Consider the following 27,500-nt stretch of genomic DNA (forward strand, 5'->3'; position numbering starts at 1 on the left):
CCACACACACACACACACACACACCCAGACACACACACACACACACCCACACACCCAAACACACACACCCAGACACACACACACCTAGACACACAGGGTGGTGGAGACGGAGATCCACTCTCCTTTCCTCACACGTGGCAGACACAGTTATACCTTCAATCGCTCAGACTGACCTACTTCCTCCTTCTCACTCCCTCCCTTCATACCGCTCCCACTTTCCCTCTCATTACCTCTCTTTCAAACTCTCCCCATCCCTCTCATTCCCTTGCTCTTTCCATCTCCCTCCTCTCGCTCTCTCTCCTTCCATTTCACCCCCTCCATCGTTCTCCCTCTACCTCCTACCCTCTCATTCTATTATGCTGCCTCCCTCCATACTCTCTCTCCCTACATCTCTCTTCCTCCATTCATCTCTCACCATCCATTTATCCTCCTTCATCCCTCTCCATCCTACTCAACTACAAAGGTCAAATACCTAAAAATTGTTGTTCTGCAGCTAGTCAGGGCTATGTTCCACTACAGAAAACTCTACCCTCTACCAGGGCCATGTTCCACTACAGAAAACTCTACCCTCTACCAGGGCCATGTTCCACTACAGAAAACTCTACCCTCTACCAGGGCCATGTTCCACTACAGAAAACTCTACCCTCTACCAGGGCCATGTTCCACTACAGAAAACTCTACCCTCTACCAGGGCCATGTTCCACTACAGAAAACTCTACCCTCTACCAGGGCCATGTTCCACTATAGAAAACTCTACCCTCTAACAGGGCCATGTTCCACTACAGGAAACTCTACATGGTGGAGGTGGGGCAGTATTCTGACTTCAGATCATAGTCTCATACCTGTAATAACAGCTGAATGACCTGTCCTAAACCCCTAATACCTCTGTAATACCTGTCATTACACAGTCATAACATTCATACGAGCTGTAATATCTGCAGTACTGACCTGTCGTAAACCCCTAATACCTCTGTAATACCTGTCATAACACAGTCATAACATTCATAAGAGCTGTAATATCTTCAGTACTGACCTGTTGTAAACCCCTAATACCTCTGTAATACCTGTCATAACACAGTCATAACATTTATAAGAGCTGTAATATCTTCAGTACTGACCTGTCTTAAACCCCTAATACCTCTGTAATACCTGTCATAACACAGTCATAACATTCATAAGAGCTGTAATAACTGCAGTACTGACCTGCCTGTATGATAGGCAGCACAGCCATCAGCAGTGGGACGCACATCTTCATCTCTCAATGAGAAGTATGGATTACTGGCAGAAGATAAGTTTTCTCCAGAGTGTGCACTTCAGAGTGTGCACTTCGTAGGGCTTAATGTGGGTTAGCAGGGGCTCACAGGGGGATGAGGCCAAAGGCACCTGCAATAAGAACAGATAGAAGACAAATAGTGTTAAACCAAGACTTGGCATCGTAACATGTGCAGACACACACACACACGTACACACACACACATATATATATGCATACACACATACGTGCACACACACACACAGGACTGGCGTATAACATTCCATGGTGCCATGCTCTTTACAGTCAAGGCTTTTGAGGATTTGAAAACGTTGGTGTTTTAGACTTCAAAGAGTTGGAGGAGAGAAGTTTTCTCCCTATATCTCCCATCTCTCAGGATCAAAGACTAGCACAGCGACTAACGTAGCATAGCCACTGGGATAATAACAGTTATATCTCACTGGTTTTACACTAGTTATATAAAAACTTACGTAACAAGGAGGGAAAACCCTACTGTATGAGGACATATGAGGACTAAACGTTGGGCCCAATTAAATTGGCTGTTTCTTGCATTGTATTGAAGCAGTACCTGTTTTTACAAAGGTAAAAACACGAAACAGTTATTATGGGTATTCAAATAAATGTAATTAAACCTATTACTGGTGGACGTCTTTCAGGTGGATGTACAGATGTGTTTAAGTAGGGTGGTAAAATTCCAGGAAAGCTTTTCCAGACATCCTGGTAGGAGGATTCTGGGTTTTCTGCTTATTCTGTGATCTTCCAACTAGGATTTCTGAAAAACCTGGGAATTTTGGGAAACGCTATTGAAGTAGAATTTGAACAAAGAACTTACAGAAACATTTCTAAAGCAGATTTGATTCAATTCCAGTCTCCGTGTTCCTATAATACATTGGAGCCTATAGTTGCTAATTAGTTTTTTGTCTGTTGTTTTCACCATAGTGGAGTTAGATACAGCAGATCCATTCCATTTACATGTTAGTCATTTAGCAGACGCTCTTATCCAGAGAGACTTACAGGAGATATTAGGGTTAGGTGCGTTGTTCAAGGGCGAATAGACAGATGTTTCACCAAGATGACTCAGGGACTCGAACCAGCGACCTTTCGGTTACTAACGCTCTAAGACGCTAGGTTACCCAAAATCAACACTAGGCTAAAATAGTGACCCTGTTCTAAAAATGATTTGTAGATACATGAAGACATGACACACAGAATAAGAAATGACGTAACATAGATTTGTTAAGAGTTTTTATTCCATCTATCTCAAAGGAGGAGTTGTATACAGAGAGACTGGACGCAGAGAGAGGGGTCCATTAGTCATAGTGAGTATCCTCTTGTCAGAACTGGACCTGCAGACACAGAGGGGAGGTTGGGACTAAACTGGCCCCTCATCAATATTGGTGTTCTCAGTCCCACAATGCCACAGGGAAGCTGGTCCGGTTAGTCCTGCAGAGAGAGAAGAAGCAGAGAGAAGATAAGATAAGGGCTAGTGTGTGTGTGTGTGTGTGTGTGTGTGTGTAAGTGTGTGTGTGTGTGTGTGTGTGTGTGTGTGTGTGTGTGTGTGTGTGTGTGTGTGTTCCACTAAAGGGGTATTAACAACACGTACATTCCTCTGTTCAAATTAGACGTGATGTTTTATCTGGGGCATCACAAACACACACACTCCCCCACATTCTATAGACTGAGAGGTTCTATTGTATCTAGAACCAACATGTCTTAGAACCTCAGTAAATTGATTTCAAATACATGTTGGTTCTAGATACAGTAGAACCTCTCATTCCATAGATTCTAAAACATGTTGGTCTAGATACATGGGGCATGGGGCGTGATAGTGACTAGGGTGGGTCATCTAGGTGAATTGTATTTCTATGGTGGCCTGATATGGTTCCCAATCAGAGGCAGCTGTTTATCATTGTCTCTGATTGGGGATCATATTTAGGTAGCCATTTTCCCCATTGTGTTTGTGGAATCTTGTCTACAGTTAGTTGCCTGTGTGCACACCAGTAGCGTCACGTTTTGTTTGTGCTTGTTTGTTTGGTGAGTTTCTATTAATTAAAATATGTGGAACTCTACACACACACACACACAGTGTAGAGTACAAGCCTGCTGGTTATGAGAGAGTTTATGGGCTCAGCGGAACTATGAAAGCAGAAGTTACTCTACGTCTCAGCATTGCTCTGTGGAAACACACACACACACACACACACACCCACAGGATTAATAGAACTTCGGTGAGGGATTCACCTTTTTCTCTTCCTGAAGTACGCTCACCAACCACACACACACACACACACACACACACACACACACACAGAGAGAAAACGGGGTGGAGACAGGACCTTCAATGACCGTCATTTCCTTCTAAACTAAAACCAGACCCAAATGCCCTATATAAACATCCATTAGCTCCATGAATAGTTTGTAATAATATACTTTTAGGGTAAAAAAACAGCAGTATAAACCTAAAACTACAATAAATAATATACTATTATGGTAGAATACCAAATGACAGACAAAGCAGGACTATTGTAGCAGTTGAGTCTTGTTAAAACCATGGACAGCTGGAGCTACAGTAGGTAATGTAGGTAATGTAGATAATGGTATTTCACCAAAAACACTGAATATGAGAGGAACATGATCCCCTCAGAACTGTGCTGATGAGACACACACCCTAAAATCTACACCACACCCTAGCATAACACACACAGACACACACGTGCACACACACATGCACACACACATGCACACACACACACCGCCCAAATAGGTCCACAGACGATGCAATCTCAACCACACTGCACACTGCCCTAACCCATCTGGACAAGAGGAATAACTATGTGAGAATGCTGTTCATCGACTACAGCTCGGCATTTAACACCATAGTGCCCTCCAAGCTCGTCATCAAGCTCGAGACCCTGGGTCTCGACCCCGCCCTGTGCAACTGGGTACTGGACTTCCTGACGGGCCGCCCCCAGGTGGTGAGGGTAGGCAACAACATTTCCACCCCGCTGATCCTCAACACTGGGGCCCCACAAGGGTGCGTTCTGAGCCCTCTCCTGTACTCCCTGTTCACCCACGACTGCGTGGCCACGCACGCCTCCAACTCAATCATCAAGTTTGCGGACGACACAACAGTGGTAGGCTTGATTACCAACAACAACGAGACGGCCTACAGGGAGGAGGTGAGGGCCCTCGGAGTGTGGTGTCAGGAAAATAACCTCACACTCAACGTCAACAAAACTAAGGAGATGATTGTGGACTTCAGGAAACAGCAGAGGGAACACCCCCCCTATCCACATCGATGGAACAGTAGTGGAGAGGGCAGTAAGTTTTAAGTTCCTCGGCGTACACATCACAGACAAACTGAATTGGTCCACCCACACAGACAGCGTTGTGAAGAAGGCGCAGCAGCGCCTCTTCAACCTCAGGAGGCTGAAGAAATTCGGCTTGTCACCAAAAGCACTCACAAATTTCTACAGATGCACAATCGAGAGCATCCTGTCGGGCTGTATCACCGCCTGGTACGGCAACTGCTCCGCCCACAACCGTAAGGCTCTCCAGAGGGTAGTGAGGTCTGCACAACGCATCACCGGGGGCAAACTACCTGCCCTCCAGGACACCTACACCACCCGATGTCACAGGAAGGCCATAAAGATCATCAAGGACAACAACCACCCGAGCCACTGCCTGTTCACCCCGCTATCACCCAGAAGGCGAGGTCAGTACAGGTGCATCAAAGCTGGGACCGAGAGACTGAAAAACAGCTTCTATCTCAAGGCCATCAGACTGTTAAACAGCCACCACTAACATTGAGTGGCTGCTGCCAACACACTGACTCAACTCCAGCCACTTTAATAATGGGAATTCATGGGAAATTATGTAAAATATATCACTAGCCACTTTAAACAATGCTACCTAATATAATGTTTACATACCCTACATTATTCATCTCATATGTATATGTATATACTGTACTCTATATCATCTACTGCATCTTTATGTAATACATGTATCACTAGCCACTTTAACTATGCCACTTTGTTTACATACTCATCTCATATGTATATACTGCACTCAATACCATCTACTGTATCTTGCCTATGCCGCTCTGTACCATCACTCATTCATATATCTTTATGTACATATTCTTTATCCCCTTACACTTGTGTGTATAAGGTAGTAGTTAGTTGAATTGTTAGCTAGATTACTCGTTGGTTATTACTGCATTGTCGGAACTAGAAGCACAAGCATTTCGCTACACTCGCATTAACATCTGCTAACCATGTGTATGTGACAAATAAAATTTGATTAGATTTTTTGATTTGACACAACCACAGACAATCACACACAGCGTACAGAGTGATATATTGTTAGGATGAGTGAATGAGGACCCAAAAGCGAACTAACTTAAACAGAGCTTCTTTAATAACCAAACATAGGTAGGCTCAGATAGACCGGCAGATTCCGACAGGACAGGACAAGGTTACAGCAAACATGACGATAGTCTGGCTCAGGCATGAAACACAACAAACAAGAATCCGACAAGGACAGGAACAGAAACAGAGAGAGATATAGGGACCTAATCAGAGGGAAAAAGGGAACAGGTGGGAAACGGGGTGAATGGGTAGTTAGAGGAGACAAGGAACAGCTGGGGGAAAGCGGGGGAGAAAAGGTAACCTAACAACGACCAGCAGAGGGAGACAGGGTGAAGGGAAAGGACAGAGACAAGACACAACATGACAGTACATGACAGTACCCCCCCACTCACCGAGCGCCTCCTGGCGCACTCGAGGAGGAAACCTGGCGGCAACGGAGGAAATCCTCGATCAGCGCACGGTCCAGCACGTCCCGAGAGGGAACCCAACTCCTCTCCTCAGGACCGTACCCCTCCCAATCTACGAGGTACTGGTGACCACGGCCCCGAGGACGCATGTCCAAAATTCTACGGACCCTGTAGATGGGTGCGCCCTCGACAAGGATGGGGGGGGGGGGGGGGGGAAGACGAGCGGGGGCGCGAAGGACGGGCTTGATGCAGGAGACATGGAAGACCGGGTGGACGCGACGAAGGTATCGCGGAAGAAGAAGTCGAACTGCGACAGGATTAATGACCCGAGAAATACGGAACGGACCAATGAACCGCGGGGTCAACTTGCGAGAAACCGTCTTAAGGGGAAGGTTCTGAGTGGAGAGCCAAACTCTCTGACCGCGACAATATCTAGGACTCTTAGTTCTACGCTTATTAGCAGCCCTCACAGTCTGCGTCCTATAACGGCAAAGTGCAGACCTGACCCTCTTCCAGGTGCGCTCGCAACGTTGGACAAAAGCCTGAGCGGAGGGGACGCTGGACTCGGCGAACTGAGATGAGAACAGCGGAGGCTGGTACCCGAGGCTACTCTGAAAAGGAGATAGCCCGGTCGCAGACGAAGGAAGCGAGTTGTGGGCGTATTCTGCCCAGGGGAGCTGTTCTGACCAAGACGCAGGGTTACGAAAAGAAAGACTGCGTAAGATGCGACCAATAGTCTGATTGGCCCGTTCTGCTTGACCGTTAGACTGGGGGTGAAAGCCGGAAGAGAGACTGACGGAAGCCCCAATCAAACGGCAAAACTCCCTCCAAAATTGAGACGTGAATTGCGGACCTCTGTCCGAAACGACGTCTGACGGAAGGCCATGAATTCTGAAAACATTCTCGATGATGATTTGTGCCGTCTCTTTAGCAGAAGGAAGCTTAGCAAGGGGAATGAAATGAGCCGCCTTAGAGAACCTATCAACAACCGTAAGAATAACAGTCTTCCCCGCTGACGAAGGCAGTCCGGTGACAAAATCTAAGGCGATGTGAGACCACGGTCGAGAGGGAATAGGAAGCGGCCTGAGACGGCCGGCAGGAGGAGAGTTACCGGACTTAGTCTGCGCGCAGACCGAACAAGCAGCCACGAAACGACGCGTGTCATGCTCCCGGGTGGGCCACCAAAAACGCTGGCGAATGGAAGCAAGCGTACCCCGAACGCCAGAGTGGCCGGCTAACTTGGCAGAGTGAGCCCACTGAAGAACGGCCAGACGAGTAGGAACGGGAACGAAAAGAAGGTTCCTAGGACAAGCGCGCGGCGACGGAGTGTGAGTGAGCGCTTGTTTTACCTGCCTCTCAATTCCCCAGACAGTCAACCCGACAACACGCCCCTCAGGGAGAATCCCCTCGGGGTCAGTGGAGGCTACTGAAGAACTGAAGAGACGAGACAAAGCATCAGGCTTGGTGTTCTTAGAGCCCGGACGATAAGAAATCACGAACTCGAAACGAGCGAAAAACAGCGCCCAACGCGCCTGACGCGCATTAAGTCGTTTGGCAGAACGGATGTACTCAAGGTTCCTATGGTCAGTCCAAACGACAAAAGGAACGGTCGCCCCCTCCAACCACTGTCGCCATTCGCCTAGGGCTAACCGGATGGCGAGCAGTTCGCGGTTACCCACATCATAGTTACGTTCCGACGGCGACAGGCGATGAGAAAAATACGCGCATGGGTGGACCTTGTCGTCAGAGAGGGAGCGCTGAGAAAGGATGGCTCCCACGCCCACCTCTGACGCGTCAACCTCGACAACGAACTGTCTAGAGACGTCAGGTGTAACAAGGATAGGAGCGGATGTAAAACGATTCTTGAGGAGATCAAAAGCTCCCTGGGCGGAAACGGACCACTTAAAGCACGTCTTGACAGAAGTAAGGGCTGTGAGAGGAGCTGCCACCTGACCGAAATTACGGATGAAACGACGATAGAAGTTCGCGAAGCCGAGAAAGCGCTGCAGCTCGACGCGTGACTTAGGGGCGGGCCAATCAATGACAGCTTGGACCTTAGCGGGATCCATCTTAATGCCTTCAGCGGAAATAACAGAACCGAGAAATGTGACGGAGGAGGCATGAAAAGTGCACTTCTCAGCCTTCACAAAAAGACAATTCTCTAAAAGGCGCTGGAGGACACGTCGAACGTGCTGAACATGAATCTGGAGTGACGGTGAAAAAATCAGGATATCGTCAAGGTAAACGAAAACAAAGATGTTCAGCATGTCTCTCAGGACATCATTGACTAATGCCTGAAAGACAGCTGGAGCGTTAGCGAGGCCGAAAGGAAGAACCCGGTATTCAAAGTGCCCTAACGGAGTGTTAAACGCCGTCTTCCACTCGTCCCCCTCCCTGATGCGCACGAGATGGTAAGCGTTACGAAGGTCCAACTTAGTGAAAAACCTGGCTCCCTGCAGGATCTCGAAGGCTGAAGACATAAGAGGAAGCGGATAACGATTCTTCACTGTTATGTCATTCAGCCCTCGATAATCTATGCAGGGGCGCAGAGACCCGTCCTTCTTCTTGACAAAAAAAAACCCCGCTCCGGCGGGAGAGGAGGAGGGGACTATGGTACCGGCGTCAAGAGCTACAGACAAATAATCTTCGAGAGCCTTACGTTCGGGAGCCGACAGAGAGTATAGTCTACCCCGGGGGGGGGTGGTTCCCGGAAGGAGATCAATACTACAATCATACGACCGGTGTGGAGGAAGAGAGGTGGCCCTGGACCGACTGAACACCGTGCGCAGATCGTGATATTCCTCCGGCACCCCTGTCAAATCACCAGGCTCCTCCTGTGAAGAAGAGACAGAGGAAACAGGAGGGATAGCAGACATTAAACATTTCACATGACAAGAGACGTTCCAGGAGAGGATAGAATTACTAGACCAATTAATGGAAGGATTATGACAAACTAGCCAGGGATGGCCCAAAACAACAGGTGTAAAAGGTGAACGAAAAATTAAAAAAGAAATGGTTTCACTATGATTACCAGAAACAGTGAGGGTTAAAGGTAGCGTCTCACGCTGAATCCTGGGGAGAGGACTACCATCCAGGGCGAACAAGGCCGTGGGCTCCTTTAACTGTCTGAGAGGAATGTCATGTTCCCGAGCCCAGGTCTCGTCCATAAAACAGCCCTCCGCCCCAGAGTCTATTAAGGCACTGCAGGAAGCTGACGAACCGGTCCAGCGTAGATGGACCGACAAGGTAGTGCAGGATCTTGAAGGAGAGACAGGAGTAGTAGCGCTCACCAGTAGCCCTCCGCTTACTGACGAGCTCTGGCCTTTTACTGGACATGAAGTGACAAAATGACCAGCGGAACCGCAATAGAGACAGAGGCGGTTGGTGATTCTCCGTTCCCTCTCCTTAGTCGAGATGCGGATACCTCCCAGCTGCATGGGCTCAGCACCCGAGCCGTCAGAGGAAGATGGTAGTGATGCGGAGAGGGAGGCGACGGAGAGCGCGAGCTCCTTTCCACGAGCTCGGTGACGAAGATCAACCCGTCGCTCAATGCGAATAGCGAGTTCAATCAAGGAATCCACGCTGGAAGGAACCTCCCGGGAGAGAATCTCATCCTTTACCTCTGCGCGGAAACCCTCCAGAAGACGAGCGAGCAAGGCCGGCTCGTTCCAGCCACTGGAGACAGCAAGAGTGCGAAACTCAATAGAGTAGTCTGTTATGGATCGATTGCCTTGACATAGGGAAGACAGGGCCCTGGAAGCCTCCTCCCCAAAAACAGATCGATCAAAAACCCGTATCATCTCCTCCTTAAAGTCTTGATACTGGTTAGTACACTCAGCCCTTGCCTCCCAGATTGCCGTGCCCCACTCACGAGCCCGTCCAATAAGGAGAGATATGACGTAGGCGACACGAGCAGTGCTCCTGGAGTAAGTGTTGGGCTGGAGAGAAAACACAATATCACACTGGGTGAGGAACGAGCGGCATTCAGTGGGCTCCCCAGAGTAACACGGCGGGTTATTGATTCTGGGCTCCGGAGATTCGAAAGCCCTGGAAGTGGCCGGTGGATCGAGGCGGAGATGGTGAACCTGTTCTGTGAGGTTGGAGACTTGGGTGGCCAGGGTCTCAACGGCATGTCGAGCAGCAGACACTTCCTGCTCGTGTCTGCCTAGCATCGCTCCCTGGATCCCGACGGCTGAGTGGAGAGGATCCGAAGTCGCTGGGTCCATTCTTGGTCGGATTCTTCTGTTAGGATGAGTGAATGAGGACCCAAAAGCGAACTAACTTAAACAGAGCTTCTTTAATAACCAAACATAGGTAGGCTCAGATAGACCGGCAGATTCCGACAGGACAGGACAAGGTTACAGCAAACATGACGATAGTCTGGCTCAGGCATGAAACACAACAAACAAGAATCCGACAAGGACAGGAACAGAAACAGAGAGAGATATAGGGACCTAATCAGAGGGAAAAAGGGAACAGGTGGGAAACGGGGTGAATGGGTAGTTAGAGGAGACAAGGAACAGCTGGGGGAAAGCGGGGGAGAAAAGGTAACCTAACAACGACCAGCAGAGGGAGACAGGGTGAAGGGAAAGGACAGAGACAAGACACAACATGACAGTACATGACATATATGGTCAATGAAGAGATAATTCCGATGTAGCGGTAATGCTATCCGTTATTGCAGGGTTCCCCAACCGGTGGACCGAGGGCCACGTTTGGCCCTCAGGTGATTTTATTTTTTGGTCTACAAATTCACCATCCGCTCAAGAAGAACTCATCATGAATCTAGCTGATGATCGCTGCACTATTGTCTCTCAGAGGTCACAGCAATAAGGTGCTTCCTCTAGACCAATCACTCAGAGGAAGCAGAGCTCACTGTCTGTGTTGAAACAGCTTTTTATAGACCTTTGTCCAGACACACTAATCCTGTTCAATATACCCTACTGTCTGTCTGTCCGTCTCTGTCTGTCCGTCTCTGTCTGTCCGTCTCTATGGGCCTGGACAAAGTTAAGCCCAAGTGCAGTCTATTCCTCTTTAATACCACTTTAATTGAGAAATATATCTATATGACTCATATTGTGGGTGACATTTAGAAGAAATGTTTCTTCTTAGAAAGTGTGCTGGGCCTGGGCCAAACATGGAGATGCAGCAAAGGCTTCTGTCAACAAGTAAATCCAGATGGAGAGATCCCTCAGAAGGCCTCAGGGCCAGGGAACAGAAGGGTTTGGTTCAGTAGGGCCCACCGTAGTGGAACATTTCACAACGCAATAGGAATATCTGTGTTCTGATTGGACGAGTTCACGTAAGCACCTTCCCATTTTCAAACGTTTTCTCTCTACTGAACAGGAGCCACCCAGATGAGATAACATTCTGAACAGCAAGGGGGAAACGCAACACCAGTAGTCACCAACCCTTCGCTGTTCCTGGAACTCGTTCAACTATTCTTGACATTAGTGCTGGGCTAGAACAAAAGCCTGCACACCTCGTACTGTAGCTTGTCCAACAACAGGGTTAGGTGACCACAGCTCTATAGTGCCTAGTCTTTCTCCCATTCAGTAAGTGAATCAGGTGTGTTAGTGCTGGGCTGGAACAAAAGCCTGCACACCCTGCCTTTAAGCCTCTCCATTTACAGTGGTGATGTAAAGTGTCTGCCTCCACAAGTGGTCCAGATGGTTCTCTCTCTCCATGTTTGAACAATACATGAGGTTAGACTATGTGATGACTCTATACAGCGGTCACCAACCCGGATCTTGGAGTGGCTGTGGAGACATTTCTGTCCTTTTCTCTTCACACGCACGCACGCACGCACACACACACACAGACACACACACACAGACACACACACACACACACACGCGCGCGCGCACGCACACGCACGCAGGTCAGCACGCATGGAGGCGCGCAAGTAAGCACACAAACACACACACAGGCACAGACAGACACATACAAAGCATGAATGTACAGACACACACAATATCTCTCTTTCCCTGTCTCCAGGGGTAACTGTACCCTACAGTACTGTTCACCAGGCACTCTTACATAACCCAGTAACAGACCTACAGTAACAAGTCTCATAACCCCAGTAACAGACCTACAGTATTGTACCAAGTCTCATAACCCCAGTAACAGACCTACAGTATTGTACCAAGTCTCATAACCCCAGTAACAGACCTACAGTAACAAGTCGCATAACCCCAGTAACAGACCTACAGTAACAAGTCTCATAACCCCAGTAACAGACCTACAGTAACAAGTCTCATAACCCCAGTAACAGACCTACAGTATTGTACCAAGTCTCATAACCCCAGTAACAGACCTACAGTATTGTACCAAGTCTCATAACCCCAGTAACAGACCTACAGTAACAATTCTCATAACCCCAGCAACAGACCTACAGTAACAAGTCTCATAACCCCAGCAACAGACCTACAGTAACAAGTCTCATAACCCCAGTAACATACCTACAGTAACAAGTCTCATAACCCCAGCAACAGACCTATTGTACCAAGTCTCATAACCCCAGTAACAGACCTACAGTAACAAGTCTCATAACCCCAGTAACAGACCTACAGTAACAAGTCGCATAACCCCAGTAACAGACCTACAGTAACAAGTCTCATAACCCCAGCAACAGACCTATTGTACCAAGTCTCATAACCCCAGTAACAGACCTACAGTAACAAGTCTCATAACCCCAGTAACAGACCTACAGTATTGTACCAAGTCTCATAACCCCAGTAACAGACCTACAGTAACAAGTCTCATAACCCCAGTAACATACCTACAGTAACAAGTCTCATAACCCCAGCAACAGACCTATTGTACCAAGTCTCATAACCCCAGTAACAGACCTACAGTAACAAGTCTCATAACCCCAGTAACAGACCTACAATATTGTACCAAGTCTCATAACCCCAGTAACAGACCTACAGTAACAAGTCTCATAACCCCAGTAACATACCTACAGTAACAAGTCTCATAACCCCAGTAACAGACCTACAGTATTGTACCAAGTCTCATAACCCCAGTAACAGACCTACAGTAACAAGTCTCATAACCCCAGTAACATACCTACAGTAACAAGTCTCATAACCCCAGCAACAGACCTATTGTAACAAGTCGCATAACCCCAGTAACAGACCTACAGTAACAAGTCTCATAACCCCAGCAACAGACCTATTGTACCAAGTCTCATAACCCCAGTAACAGACCTATTGTACCAAGTCTCATTACCCCAGTAACAGACCTACAGTAACAAGTCTCATAACCCCAGTAACAGACCTACAGTATTGTACCAAGTCTCATAACCCCAGTAACAGACCTACAGTAACAAGTCTCATAACCCCAGTAACAGACCTACAGTAACACGTCTCATAACCCCAGTAACAGACCTACAGTAACAAGTCTCATAACCCCAGTAACAGACCTACAGTAACAAGTCTCATAACCTCAGTAACAGACCTATTGTACCAAGTCTTTATACACAGTCAGACAGCGTACCTCAACAAAACGTAGTTCTTGTCCTTTGTGATACTGGCAGGCTAGGAATGAAGCATGACAGCACAGAGAAAACAGAGGAGAAAAACAAGCTGTATCTGTCAATGTGTGAATACATTTAGCATCTCCATCTATCTACAGACTGTGATGAAGTCAAGTAAATCACCAGTCTTCTCTAAGTAGTACTTCTAACACAGTGCTGAAACTATACATTATCCACATAGTATAGAGCTGATGACAAGGTGCTATATGATTCACACAACAACTGTTTTACTGCTGCAACTACACAGAGAGAGGGAGGGAGGGAGGGAGGGAGGGAGGGAGGGAGGGAGGGAGGGAGGGAGGGAGGGAGGGAGAGAGAGAGAGAGAGAGAGAGAGAGAGAGAGAGAGAGGGAGGGAGGGAGGGAGGGAGGGACACACACAAACAGACACATAGACACTGACATACATACACACAGACTGTACATTTACACACACACACACACATCTCAACAGGAGGTAGGGAGGAAATGAGATCCTCCCTTCAGAATAACAGGGTAGATTTGGTTTCAGAAAAATATAATTTTGCTGCACGCTGTACATACAGTCCTCACAGAGAGAGCAGTCAAGGGACACATACACACACAAACAGACACACACAAACAGACACACACAAACAGGCACACACAAACAGGCACACACAAACAGGCACACACACATGGACACGAGGAGCTTGGAAGTTTGAGAAGCAACCAGCTACCACAGTTTAAACCACACACTTCAACACACACACACACACACACACACACACACACACACACACACACACACACACACACACACACACACACACACACACACACACACACACACACACACACACACACACACACACACACACACACACACACACTCACACCTCCACAATGCAGTGTGTGACTTGTATCTGTGGGTGAAAGACATCATACAAGTACGTTTCACCTTTTCATTTTCTCTCCCTCTCATTAATCCCACTTTCCATAATAATATGATGAAAGCTCCAAAGTGCAGAGGGGAGAAATGGAGAGGGAAATGGAGAGGAACATAGTCTCATTAGCCAGAGGGGAGAAATGGAGAGGAACATGGTCTCATTAGTCAGAGGGGAGAAATGGAGAGGGAAATGGAGAGGAACATGGTCTCATTAGCCAGAGGGGAGAAATGGAGAGGAACATGGTCTCATTAGTCAGAGGGGAGAAATGGAGAGAAACATGGTCTCATTAGTCAGAGGGGAGAAATGGAGAGGAAAATGGAGAGGAACATGGGAGAGGAACATGGTGTCATTAGCCAGAGGGGAGAAATGGAAAGGAACATGGTGTCATTAGTCAGAGGGGAGAAATTGAGAGGAACATGGTCTCATTAGTCAGATGGGAGAAATGGAGAAGAACATGGTCTCATTAGTCAGTGGGGAGAAATGGAGAGGGAAATGGTGAGTAACATGGTCTCATTAGTCAGAGGGGAGAAATGGAGAGGGAAATGGAGAGGAAACATGGTCTCATTCGCCAGAGGGGAGAAATGGAAAGGAACATGGTCTCATTAGCCAGAGGGGAGAAATGGAGAGGAAACATGGTCTCATTAGTCAGAGGGGAGAAATGGAGAGGAACATGGTCTCATTAGGCAGAGGGGAGAAATGGAGAGAAACATGGAGAGGAACATGGTCTCATTAATCAGAGGGGAGAAGTGGAGAGAAACATGGAGAGGAACATGGTCTCATTAGTCAGAGGGGAGAAATGGAGAGGAACATGGTCTAATTAGTCAGAGGGGAGAAATGGAGAGAAACATGGAGTGGGACTTGGTCTCATTAGTCAGAGGGGAGAAATGGAGAGGAACATGGTCTCATTAGTCAGAGGGGAGACATGGAGAGGAGCATGGAGAGGAACATGGTCTCCTTAGTCAGAGGGGAGACATGGAGAGGAACATGGTCTCCTTAGTCAGAGTGGAGACATGGAGAAGAACATGGAGAGGAACATGGTCTCATTAGTCAGAGGGGAGACATGGAGAGGAACATGGAGAGGAACATGGTCTCCTTAGTCAGAGGGGAGAAATTGAGAGGAACATGGTCTCATTAGTCAGATGGGAGAAATGGAGAAGAACATGGTCTCATTAGTCAGTGGGGAGAAATGGAGAGGGAAATGGTGAGTAACATGGTCTCATTAGTCAGAGGGGAGAAATGGAGAGGGAAATGGAGAGGAAACATGGTCTCATTCGCCAGAGGGGAGAAATGGAAAGGAACATGGTCTCATTAGCCAGAGGGGAGAAATGGAGAGGAAACATGGTCTCATTAGTCAGAGGGGAGAAATGGAGAGGAACATGGTCTCATTAGGCAGAGGGGAGAAATGGAGAGAAACATGGAGAGGAACATGGTCTCATTAATCAGAGGGGAGAAGTGGAGAGAAACATGGAGAGGAACATGGTCTCATTAGTCAGAGGGGAGAAATGGAGAGGAACATGGTCTAATTAGTCAGAGGGGAGAAATGGAGAGAAACATGGAGTGGGACTTGGTCTCATTAGTCAGAGGGGAGAAATGGAGAGGAACATGGTCTCATTAGTCAGAGGGGAGACATGGAGAGGAGCATGGAGAGGAACATGGTCTCCTTAGTCAGAGGGGAGACATGGAGAGGAACATGGTCTCCTTAGTCAGAGTGGAGACATGGAGAAGAACATGGAGAGGAACATGGTCTCATTAGTCAGAGGGGAGACATGGAGAGGAACATGGAGAGGAACATGGTCTCCTTAGTCAGAGGGGAGACATGGAGAGGAACATGGTCTCCTTAGTCAGAGTGGAGACATGTAGAAGAACATTGAGAGGAACATGGTCTCATTAGTCAGTAACTAACAGAGCCTGGAGCGACGCAGCACAGTTCAATCTGAAAGAAGGAGATGAAAGAACAGAAATGTTAGTGTGATGAAATGAAACAAAGCAGTAGATACACGCACATACACACACACACACACACACACAGAGATAGAGAGGAAAAAAATCACTATTTTCCTATTGAGATGCATTACACTGAACATTTGACAAACTCTTTAAAAATGTCAGGTTTGTGATGATGACATGCAAGAGATCAGTCATTCATACATTCCTTGATCTCCTGAAGAAGCTGTCCCCTTTCCTTTCTTTCTGTGCCCCCAAATCTTTGGATATACTGGTAAAGTTACCAGGTTGTTAGCTAGCTATCCTATGAGGTAACAGGACTGAACAAAGTGTAAACAAATGGTTAACGACGCAAGTGTGTCAAAATGCTGTCCCGGCGATCCGCTATAGAAGATACAGATGTTGTGCGGTCCCGGTGATCCGCTATAGAAGATACAGATGTTGTGTGGTCCCGGCGATCCGCTATAGAAGATACAGATGTTGTGCTGTCCCGGCGATCCGCTATAGAAGATACAGATGTTGTGCTGTCCCGGCGATCCGCAATAGAAGATACAGATGTTGTTAGGTCCCGGCGATCCGCTATAGAAGATACAGATGTTGTGCTGTCCCGGCGATCCGCTATAGAAGATACAGATGTTGTGCTGTCCCGGCGATCCGCTATAGAAGATACAGATGTTGTGCTGTCCCGAGGATCCGCTATAGAAGATACAGATGTTGTGCTGTTCCGGCGATCCGCTATAGAAGATACAGATGTTGTGCTGTCCCGGCGACCCGCTATAGAAGATACAGATGTTGTGCGGTCCCGGCGATCCGCTATAGAAGATACAGATGTTGTGCTGTCCCGGCGATCCGCTATAGAAGATACAGATGTTGTGAGGTCCCGGTGATCCGATATAGAAGATACAGATGCTGTGCGGTCCCGTTGTGCGGTCCCGGCGATCCGCTATAGAAGATACAGATGCTGTGCTGTCCCGGTGATCCGCTATAGAAGATACAGATGTTGTGCCTCCCGGTGATCCGCTATAGAAGATACAGATGTTGTGTGGTCCCGGCGATCCGCTATAGAAGATACAGATGTTGTGAGGTCCCTCACATCTCCAAGATGGCGTAGCAGTAGGACGTATTGTCGTGTTGTGTCCCTTGTATATATCGTTTGTTTTCGTTTTTTTCTCTTCACATATCTTTAAAACTTTTTGCTGAACCTCAACTTCTTCTAAATACTCTCCTGCAACCCGCCTCACCCAACGTAGCTATTTTTCCTAAAGTATTTATATTTACTTCGGACCTTGGAACCCCTCAACTGAAGCTAGCCAACGAACTACCAGCTTCAGCAAAACATTGCTAGCGGTCTTCAGCTAACCGGTCATCAGCTAACCTTTAGCTCGGAAAGCTCTCGCCAGTTCGAACAACGCGACTCTAACCAGAGCATAACGGACCTATTTATTATTTTATTTTATTTTTCACCCCCGGATTCCCATCGCAAACGGAACATTTTGAGCTCCTGGGCTACAATATCCAGACCCACGACCGGTCCATCAATGTCACTGCATGAAGAGGAATAAACAGATACCCCCATCGCGACGTCCCCAAAGGCTAACTCTCTAGCCCTTGCTATCTCCTTGCTTGCAAATTCGGCCTGCTAACTGCTAGCTTGTTTAGCCCGGTCCGCTAACTGCTACCGTGTTTAGCACCGTCTACTAACTGTTAGCTTGTTAGCACAGGCCTGCTAACCGTCTGAATCGCCGCGTCCCAAACACTCACTGAACCCATATTTACTTTCTATCCCTTTTCGATTTTTAATTTGTTTATACCTTCCGGTAACCTGCCTCACCCAATGTGATACGGAACCGCTATTATCTTTACATTTTTAGAACACACTCAAGAACCTCCAGAAGCTAACCAGCTAACTGGCTACAAGCTATTTGGTCATTGTTAGTTTTCTAACCTGGATAACACTCGCCAGTCCAGCTTCCCTACCCCATCCACCGCTGCCCCTTGGACACTGATCACTTGGCTACATAGCTGATGCATGCTGGACTGTCCATTAATCACGGTAATCCATTCTGCTTGTTTATGTTTTATCTGTCGGCCCCAGCCGCACTTAGGCTCTGTGTGTAGTTAATCCGACCCTCTCTGCCTAATCAATCGCCATTCTACCTGCTGTTGTTGTGCTAGCTGATTAGCTGTTGTCTCACCTACTGTTTTAGCTAGCTCTCCCAATTCAACACCTGTGATTACTGTATGCCTCGCTGTATGTCTTTCTCAAATGTCAATATGCCTTGTATACTGTTGTGCAGGTTAGTTATCATTGTTTTAGTTTACAATGGAGCCCCTAGTTCCACTCTTTATACCCCTGTTACCTCCTTTGTCCCACCCCCCACACATGCGGTGACCTCATCCATTACAACCAGCATGTCCAGAGATACAACCTCTCTCATCATCACCCAGTGCCTGGGCTTACCTCCGCTGTACCCGCACCCCACCATACCCCTGTTTGCGCATTATGCCCTGAATATATTCTACCATGCCCAGAAACCTGCTCCTCTTATTCTCTGTCCCCAACGCCCTAGGCGACCAGTTTTGATAGCCTTCAGCCGCACCCTCATACTACTACTTCTCTGTTCCGCGGGTGATGTGGAGGTAAACCCAGGCCCTGCATGTCCCCAGGCACCCTCATTTGTTGACTTCTGTGATCGAAAAAGCCTTGGTTTCATGCATGTCAACATCAGAAGCCTCCTCCCTAAGTTTGTCTTACTCACTGCTCTAGCACACTCTGCTAACCCTGATGTCCTTGCCGTGTCTGAATCCTGGCTCAGGAAGGCCACCAAAAATTCTGAGATTTCCATACCCAACTATAACATCTTCCGTCAAGATAGAACTGCCAAAGGAGGAGGAGTTGCAGTCTACTGCAGAGATAGCCTGCAAAGTAATGTCATACTTTCCAGGTCCATACCCAAACAGTTCGAACTACTAATTTTGAAAATTACTCTCTCCAGAAATAAGTCTCTCACTGTTGCCGCCTGCTACCGACCCCCCTCAGCTCCCAGCTGTGCCCTGGACACCATTTGTGAATTGATCGCCCCCCATCTAGCTTCAGAGTTTGTTCTGTTAGGTGACCTAAACTGGGATATGCTTAACACCCCGGCAGTCCTACAATCTAAGCTAGATGCCCTCAATCTCACTCAAATCATCAAGGAACCCACCAGGTACAACCCTAACTCTGTAAACAAGGGCACCCTCATTGACGTCATCCTGACCAACTGGCCCTCCAAATACACCTCCGCTGTCTTCAACCAGGATCTCAGCGATCACTGCCTCATTGCCTGTATCCGCTATGGAGCCGCAGTCAAACGACCACCCCTCATCACTGTCAAACGCTCCCTAAAACACTTCTGTGAGCAGGCCTTTCTAATCGACCTGGCCCGGGTATCCTGGAAGGACATTGACCTCATCCCGTCAGTTGAGGATGCCTGGTCTTTCTTTAAAAGTAACTTCCTCACCATTTTAGATAAGCATGCTCCGTTCAAAAAATGCAGAACTAAGAACAGATATAGCCCCTGGTTCACTCCAGACCTGACTGCCCTCGACCAGCACAAAAACATCCTGTGGCGGACTGCACTAACATCGAACAGTCCCCGCGATATGCAACTGTTCAGGGAAGTCAGGAACCAATACACACAGTCAGTCAGGAAAGCTAAAGCCAACTTCTTCAGGCAGAAGTTTGCATCCTGTAGCTCCAACTCCAAAAAGTTCTGGGACACTGTGAAGTCCATGGAGAACAAGAGCACCTCCTCCCAGCTGCCCACTGCACTGAGGCTAGGTAACACGGTCACCACCGATAAATCCATGATTATCGAAAACTTCAACAAGCATTTCTCAACGGCTGGCCATGCCTTCCGCCTGGCTACTCCAACCTCGTCCAACAGCTCCCCCCCCCCGCAGCTACTCGCCCAAGCCTCTCCAGGTTCTCCTTTACCCAAATCCAGATAGCAGATGTTCTGAAAGAGCTGCAAAACCTGGACCCGTACAAATCAGCTGGGCTTGACAATCTGGACCCTCTATTCCTGAAACTATCCGCCGCCATTGTCGCAACCCCTATTACCAGCCTGTTCAACCTCTCTTTCATATCGTCTGAGATCCCCAAGGATTGGAAAGCTGCCGCAGTCATCCCCCTCTTCAAAGGGGGCGACACCCTGGACCCAAACTGTTACAGACCAATATCCATCCTGCCCTGCCTATCTAAGGTCTTCGAAAGCCAAGTCAACAAACAGATCACTGACCATCTTGAATCCCACCGTACCTTCTCCGCTGTGCAATCTGGTTTCCGAGCCGGTCACGGGTGTACCTCAGCCACGCTCAAGGTACTAAACGATATCATAACCGCCATCGATAAAAGACAGTACTGTGCAGCCGTCTTCATAGACCTTGCCAAGGCTTTCGACTCTGTCAATCACCGTATTCTTATCGGCAGACTCAGTAGCCTCGGTTTTTCGGATGACTGCCTTGCCTGGTTCACCAATTACTTTGCAGACAGAGTTCAGTGTGTCAAATCGGAGGGCATGCTGTCCGGTCCTCTGGCAGTCTCTATGGGGGTGCCACAGGGTTCAATTCTCGGGCCGACTCTTTTCTCTGTATATATCAATGATGTTTCTCATGCTGCGGGCGATTCCCTGATCCACCTCTACGCAGACGACACCATTCTATATACTTCCGGCCCGTCCTTGGACACTGTGCTATCTAACCTCCAAACGAGCTTCAATGCCATACAGCACTCCTTCCGTGGCCTCCAACTGCTCTTAAACGCTAGTAAAACCAAATGCATGCTTTTCAACCGTTCGCTGCCTGCACCCGCACGCCTGACCAGCATCACCACCCTGGATGGTTCCGACCTTGAATATGTGGACATCTATAAGTACCTAGGTGTCTGGCTAAACTCTAAACTCTCCTTCCAGACCCATATCAAACATCTCCAATCGAAAATCAAATCAAGAGTCGGCTTTCTATTCCGCAACAAAGCCTCCTTCACTCACGCCGCCAAACTTACCCTAGTAAAACTGACTATCCTACCGATCCTCGACTTCGGCGATGTCATCTACAAAATTGCTTCCAACACTCTACTCAGCAAACTGGATGCAGTTTATCACAGTGCCATCCGTTTTGTCACTAAAGCACCTTATACCACCCACCACTGCGACTTGTATGCTCTAGTCGGCTGGCCCTCGCTACATATTCGTCGCCAGACCCACTGGCTCCAGGTCATCTACAAGTCCATGCTAGGTAAAGCTCCGCCTTATCTCAGTTCACTGGTTACGATGGCAACACCCATCCGTAGCACGCGCTCCAGCAGGTGTATCTCACTGATCATCCCTAAAGCCAACACCTCATTTGGCCGCCTTTCGTTCCAGTTCTCTGCTGCCTGTGATTGGAACGAATTGCAAAAATCGCTGAAGTTGGAGACTTTTATCTCCCTCACCAACTTCAAACATCTGCTATCTGAGCAGCTAACCGATCGCTGCAGCTGTACATAGTCTATTGGTAAATAGCCCACCCATTTTCACCTACCTCATCCCCATACTGTTTTTATTTATTTATTTTTCTGCTCTTTTGCACACCAATATCTCTACCTGTACATAACCATCTGATCATTTATCACTCCAGTGTTAATCTGCATAATTGTAATTATTTGCCTACCTTCTCATGCCTTTTGCACACAATGTATATATAGACTCCCCTTTTTTCTACTGTGTTATTGACTTGTTAATTGTTTACTCCATGTGTAACTCTGTGTTGTCTGTTCACACTGCTATGCCTTATCTTGGCCAGGTCGCAGTTGCAAATGAGAACTTGTTCTCAACTAGCCTACCTGGTTAAATAAAGGTGAAATAAAATAAAATCCGCTATAGAAGATACAGATGTTGTGCGGTCCTGGTGATCCGCTATAGAAGATACAGATGTTGTGCTGTCCCGGTGATCCGCTATAGAAGATACAGATGTTGTGCTGTCCTGGTGATCCGCTATAGAAGATACAGATGTTGTGCTGTCCCGGTGATCCGCTATAGAAGACACAGATGTTGTGCTGTCCCGGTGATCCGCTATAGAAGATACAGATGTTGTGCGGTCCCGGTGATCCGCTATAGAAGATACAGATGTTGTGCGGTCCCGGCGATCCGCTATAGAAGATACAGATGTTGTGCGGTCCCGGTGATCCGCTATAGAAGATACAGATGTTGTGCGGTCCCGGCGATCCGCTATAGAAGATACAGATGCTGTGCTGTCCCGGTGATCCGCTATAGAAGATACAGATGTTGTGCTGTCCTGGTGACCGCTATAGAAGATACAGATGCTGTGCTGTCCCGGCGATCCGCTATAGAAGATACAGATGCTGTGCTGTCCCGGCGATCCGCTATAGAAGATACAGATGTTGTGCTGTCCCGGCGATCCGCTATAGAAGATACAGATGTTGTGTGGTCCTGTTGATCCGCTATAGAAGATACAGATGTTGTGATGTCCTGGCGATCCGCTATAGAAGATACAGATGTTGTGCTGTCCCGGCGATCCGCTATAGAAGATACAGATGTTGTGCTGTCCCGGTGATCCGCTATAGAAGATACAGATGTTGTGCTGTCCCGGTGATCCGCTATAGAAGATACAGATGTTGTGCTGTCCCGGTGATCCGCTATAGAAGATACAGATGTTGTGCTGTCCCGGCGATCCGCTATAGAAGATACAGATGTTGTGCTGTCCCGGTGATCCGCTATAGAAGATACAGATGTTGTGCTGTCCTGGCGATCCGCTATAGAAGATACAGATGTTGTGCTGTCCCGGTGATCCGCTATAGAAGATACAGATGTTGTGAGGTCCCGGTGATCCGCTATAGAAGATACAGATGTTGTGCTGTCCCGGCGATCCGCTATAGAAGATACAGATGTTGTGCGGTCCTGGTGATCCGCTATAGAAGATACAGATGTTGTGCCTCCCGGTGATCCGCTATAGAAGATACAGATGTTGTGCTGTCCCGGCGATCCGCTATAGAAGATACAGATGCTGTGCTGTCCCGGTGATCCGCTATAGAAGATACAGATGTTGTGCTGTCCCGGCGATCCGCTATAGAAGATACAGATGCTGTGCTGTCCAGGTGATCCGCTATAGAAGATACAGATGTTGTGCCTCCCTGTGATCCGCTATAGAAGATACAGATGTTGTGAGGTCCCGGTGATCCGCTATAGAAGATACAGATGTTGTGCAGTCCCGGCGATCCGCTATAGAAGATACAGATGTTGTGCTGTCCCGGTGATCCGCTATAGAAGATACAGATGTTGTGCTGGTAATATGGGTCAGATCATTTGACCTGGTTGGATAGAAGCAAGACGTTTTCACTGTAGTAATGGTGGAACCAGGATGCTAACGGATCTGCACTCACTTGTTTCTCTAGGGCACTCTGAAACAACGCTACAGCCAGGCCTTGTCATTACAACAATCATTATCTGGGAGAGTTTTGTTGCACAGTGCTCCCATTGTTAATCTGCTGGTTGCATAGCAAAATATTGGTTGTACTTTAGAGTCCTGCTCCTAATCAAAGACACTTTATGAATACACTCCCTGAACTAAAGCACCTGATTCAACAAGTCAATGGCTTGGGGATTAGTTGACTAATCAGGTGTGCCAGTACTGGAATAGATCAAGTGGAACGGCTAGGGGTCTAGGAGGCTAGGAGGTTAGGAGGATAGGGGTCTAGGAGGCTAGGAGGTTAGGAGGCTAGAGTGTTGAGAGGATAGAGTGTTGAGAGGATAGAGTGTTGGGAGGCTAGAGTGTTGGGAGGCTAGAGTGTTGGGAGGCTAGAGTGTTGGGAGGCTGGGGGTTTGGGAGGCTAGGATGTTAGGGGGTTAGAAGGCTAGAAGGCTAGGGGGTTAGAAGGCTAGAAGGCTAGGGGGTTAGGAGGCTGGGGAGCTAGGAGGTTAGGAGGCTAGGGGGTTAGGAGGCTAGGGGGTTAGGAGGCTAGGAGGTTAGGAGGCTAGGGGGTTAGGAGGCTAAAGGGGTTAGGAGGCTAGGGGGTTTGGAGGCTAGGGGGTTAGGAGGCTAGATGGTTAGGAGGCTAGAGGGTTAGGAGGCTAGAGGGTTAGGAGGCTAGAGGGTTAGGAGGCTAGAGGGTTAGGAGGCTAGAGGGTTAGGAGGCTAGAGGGTTAGGAGGCTAGAGGGTTAGGAGGCTAAGGTGGACATTTTTGTTTTTTTGCTTTTCTAATAACCAATTTCTATGTTCATGCAAGTGACTGACTGAATGAATCCTCACTATCAGTATCTGCAATTTGGCAGTACGCCCAGAACCTTGTTTAGAGAAATGATATCTCAGTTTCAAGGTCTCAGCTTAGAGAAGAAGCCTCGTGAGGTACTGGTCTAACACAAGCATGACCCAGTATTGGTCGTCACATGAATGAAGCAAACATTAATGATTAATGAATTATGAATACACTAAATCATGAAAATATGACTTGTCTGCAGTATATAAGACAACTAAAGGGACTGCCCAGTGAGAGCTCACTTCAGACAGGTACTTTATGCATCTAAGTTTGACTGTGACCTCTCCAGCTTCATTTAAGATTGACTTCAAGTGTCTCTGTGTAACAATTTCTACAACAGGGGTTAGGAGGCTAGGGGCCTAGGAGGCTAGGGGCCTAGGGGGCTAGGAGGCCCAGGAAAAGTTTGGGAAACACTGGTATAGAGTTCAGAGTCCAGAGATTCTTTCAGAATTGTGCAGACAACATAAAGTCCCCTCTGATAACTGTTGGTCTCTGACACAAACACACCGCACGTACACACACTCTCCAATAGTCTTCACACACTCATGTACACACACTCTCCAATCACACACACACACACACACGTACACACTCTCTCCAATAGTCTTCACACACATGTCGCTAACACTTCACTACTTCAGCAGCATGTTGATTCTCTTCTCGCTGACTGAACATCAACAACAAGCATCACCTACTGTCTAAGGAGATATATAAACAACTGACTAATGACTTGTTTAATTACTTTTTTCAATTAAGGAGGACTTTTCTCCTGATGTTTAGGTACAGCGGTGGTTCTCACAGGCACAGATGAAACTGAAGAAAGAGGGAGAGAGAGGGGGGTAAAACAGAGAGGGCATGATAGAAGAGAAGGAGAGAGGGGGAGAAAGACAGAATCAGAGAGGGCATGATAGAAGAGAAGGAGAGAGGGGGAGAAAGAAAGAATCAGAGAGGGCATGATAGAAGAGAAGGAGAGAGGGGAGAAAGAAAGAATCAGAGAGGGCATGATAGAAGAGAAGGAGAGAGGGGAGAAAGACAGAATCAGAGAGGGCATGATAGAAGAGAAGGAGAGAGGGGGAGAAAGACAGAATCAGAGAGGGCATGATAGAAGAGAAGGAGAGAGGGGGAGAAAGACAGAATCAGAGAGGGCATGATAGAAGAGAAGGAGAGAGGGGGAGAAAGAAAGAATCAGAGAGGGCATGATAGAAGAGAAGGAGAGAGGGGAGGAAGAAAGAGTCAGAGAGGGCATGATAGAAGAGAAGGAGAGAGGGGGAGAAAGAAAGAATCATAGAGGGCATGATAGAAGAGAAGGAGAGAGGGGAGAAAGACAGAATCAGAGAGGGCATGATAGAAGAGAAGGAGAGAGGGGAGAAAGAAAGAATCAGAGAGGGCATGATAGAAGAGAAGGAGAGAGGGGGAGAAAGAAAGAATCATAGAGGGCATGATAGAAGAGAAGGAGAGAGGGGGAGAAAGAAAGAATCAGAGAGGGCATGATAGAAGAGAAGGAGAGAGGGGGAGAAAGACAGAATCAGAGAGGGCATGATAGAAGAGAAGGAGAGAGGGGGAGAAAGACAGAATCAGAGAGGGCATGATAGAAGAGAAGGAGAGAGGGGGAGAAAGAAAGAATCAGAGAGGGCATGATAGAAGAGAAGGAGAGAGGGGAGAAAGACAGAATCAGAGAGGGCATGATAGAAGAGAAGGAGAGAGGGGGAGAAAGAAAGAATCAGAGAGGGACAGAAAGTGAGAAAGAGAGAGAGAGAGGAACCCTGCTGTGTGTCAGATGAGAATCTAAAAAAGGAGAGTTGTGCAGCGTAGTAATCAGGTCTAGACACACACACCAACTCTACTCTTACATTAGTTTCCTTTTCCTGTTTGCTATCGAGCGGTTCGTCCACACTGCCATCTTCCCACTCAGACACACACATACTCACATTTCACTGACCAGCAAACTGACACACACACAAACACACATTCCCACTTCACCTCTGTGACTCCTACTAATGATGATGCTGCATATGCATGTCTCATTTTAATGCTGACACACACCAGCAGAGTCCTGAGTTTCTCAACCCCACGTCGGTCAGACAGACAGAGGACAAAAAAGCCTTCAGCTGTAATGTTAATACCAGTGGGCCTCCAGAGAGGGACAACATAGAATAAGGACAACAGAGATTAAGGAGAATTTGCTACAATGTTCTTGGAAAGGACGGAATACACCAGTTATACAACTGATCCAGTTCAAGAATGAACTTAAACCCAAGAGTTAACCTAATCCTACGAGATAACCTAAACACAATAATTAACCTGAACCTAAGATTTAAAACGTTGATTTCTTCATGCTTTTTGAAGAACATTGCTAAGAAATGCCTCAAATGACATCAAATCAAATCAAATGACATCGTACTAATTTCTTACCTGATCATAATCCACAAAACATTAGTTGCAAGGATATTGCTAATGTTTAAGCTATTGTTGTCAACCTTGCCAACGACAACCAAATGTAATAGAGGAAATTGAACAAACATTTGGCCCGGATAGGCAAGGTTAAAAGGTCACTCTTGTTCATTTCTACTCCATAGATTATATGGGTATGTAATTGCAATTGGAGCTATATGGTGCTATATATCTCTCCTCTTCTCTTTCCAACTGTCATCAAGTTCTTCTCTACAATCATCATTTTGCTCATCAGCCCTGACATTTTAGTACAGTCATTCTAAAATTGGTACAGAGGGCAAACCACACGCACGCAGACAGACTGAGCGAGAG

The 27,500-nt window shown here is 47.5% G+C and overlaps 1 protein-coding gene across 1 annotated transcript in view; it reads right to left on the reverse strand.

The window, feature by feature from the left end:
- Positions 1 to 27,500, reverse strand: part of LOC139403859 (cell migration-inducing and hyaluronan-binding protein-like) — a gene marked incomplete at its 3' end in the record, with an annotated part of 146,547 nt that overhangs the window by 64,642 nt on the left and 54,405 nt on the right. Inside the window, exon 2 of the mRNA XM_071147020.1 lies at positions 1,204 to 1,383. Within this exon, the coding sequence (XP_071003121.1) occupies positions 1,204 to 1,255 (52 nt within the window). The remainder of the gene's footprint in view (positions 1 to 1,203; positions 1,384 to 27,500) is intronic.

The sequence above is a fragment of the Oncorhynchus clarkii genome, unplaced genomic scaffold (genome assembly GCF_045791955.1).
Source record: "Oncorhynchus clarkii lewisi isolate Uvic-CL-2024 unplaced genomic scaffold, UVic_Ocla_1.0 unplaced_contig_3779_pilon_pilon, whole genome shotgun sequence".
In the NCBI taxonomy this organism is placed as follows: domain Eukaryota; kingdom Metazoa; phylum Chordata; class Actinopteri; order Salmoniformes; family Salmonidae; genus Oncorhynchus; species Oncorhynchus clarkii.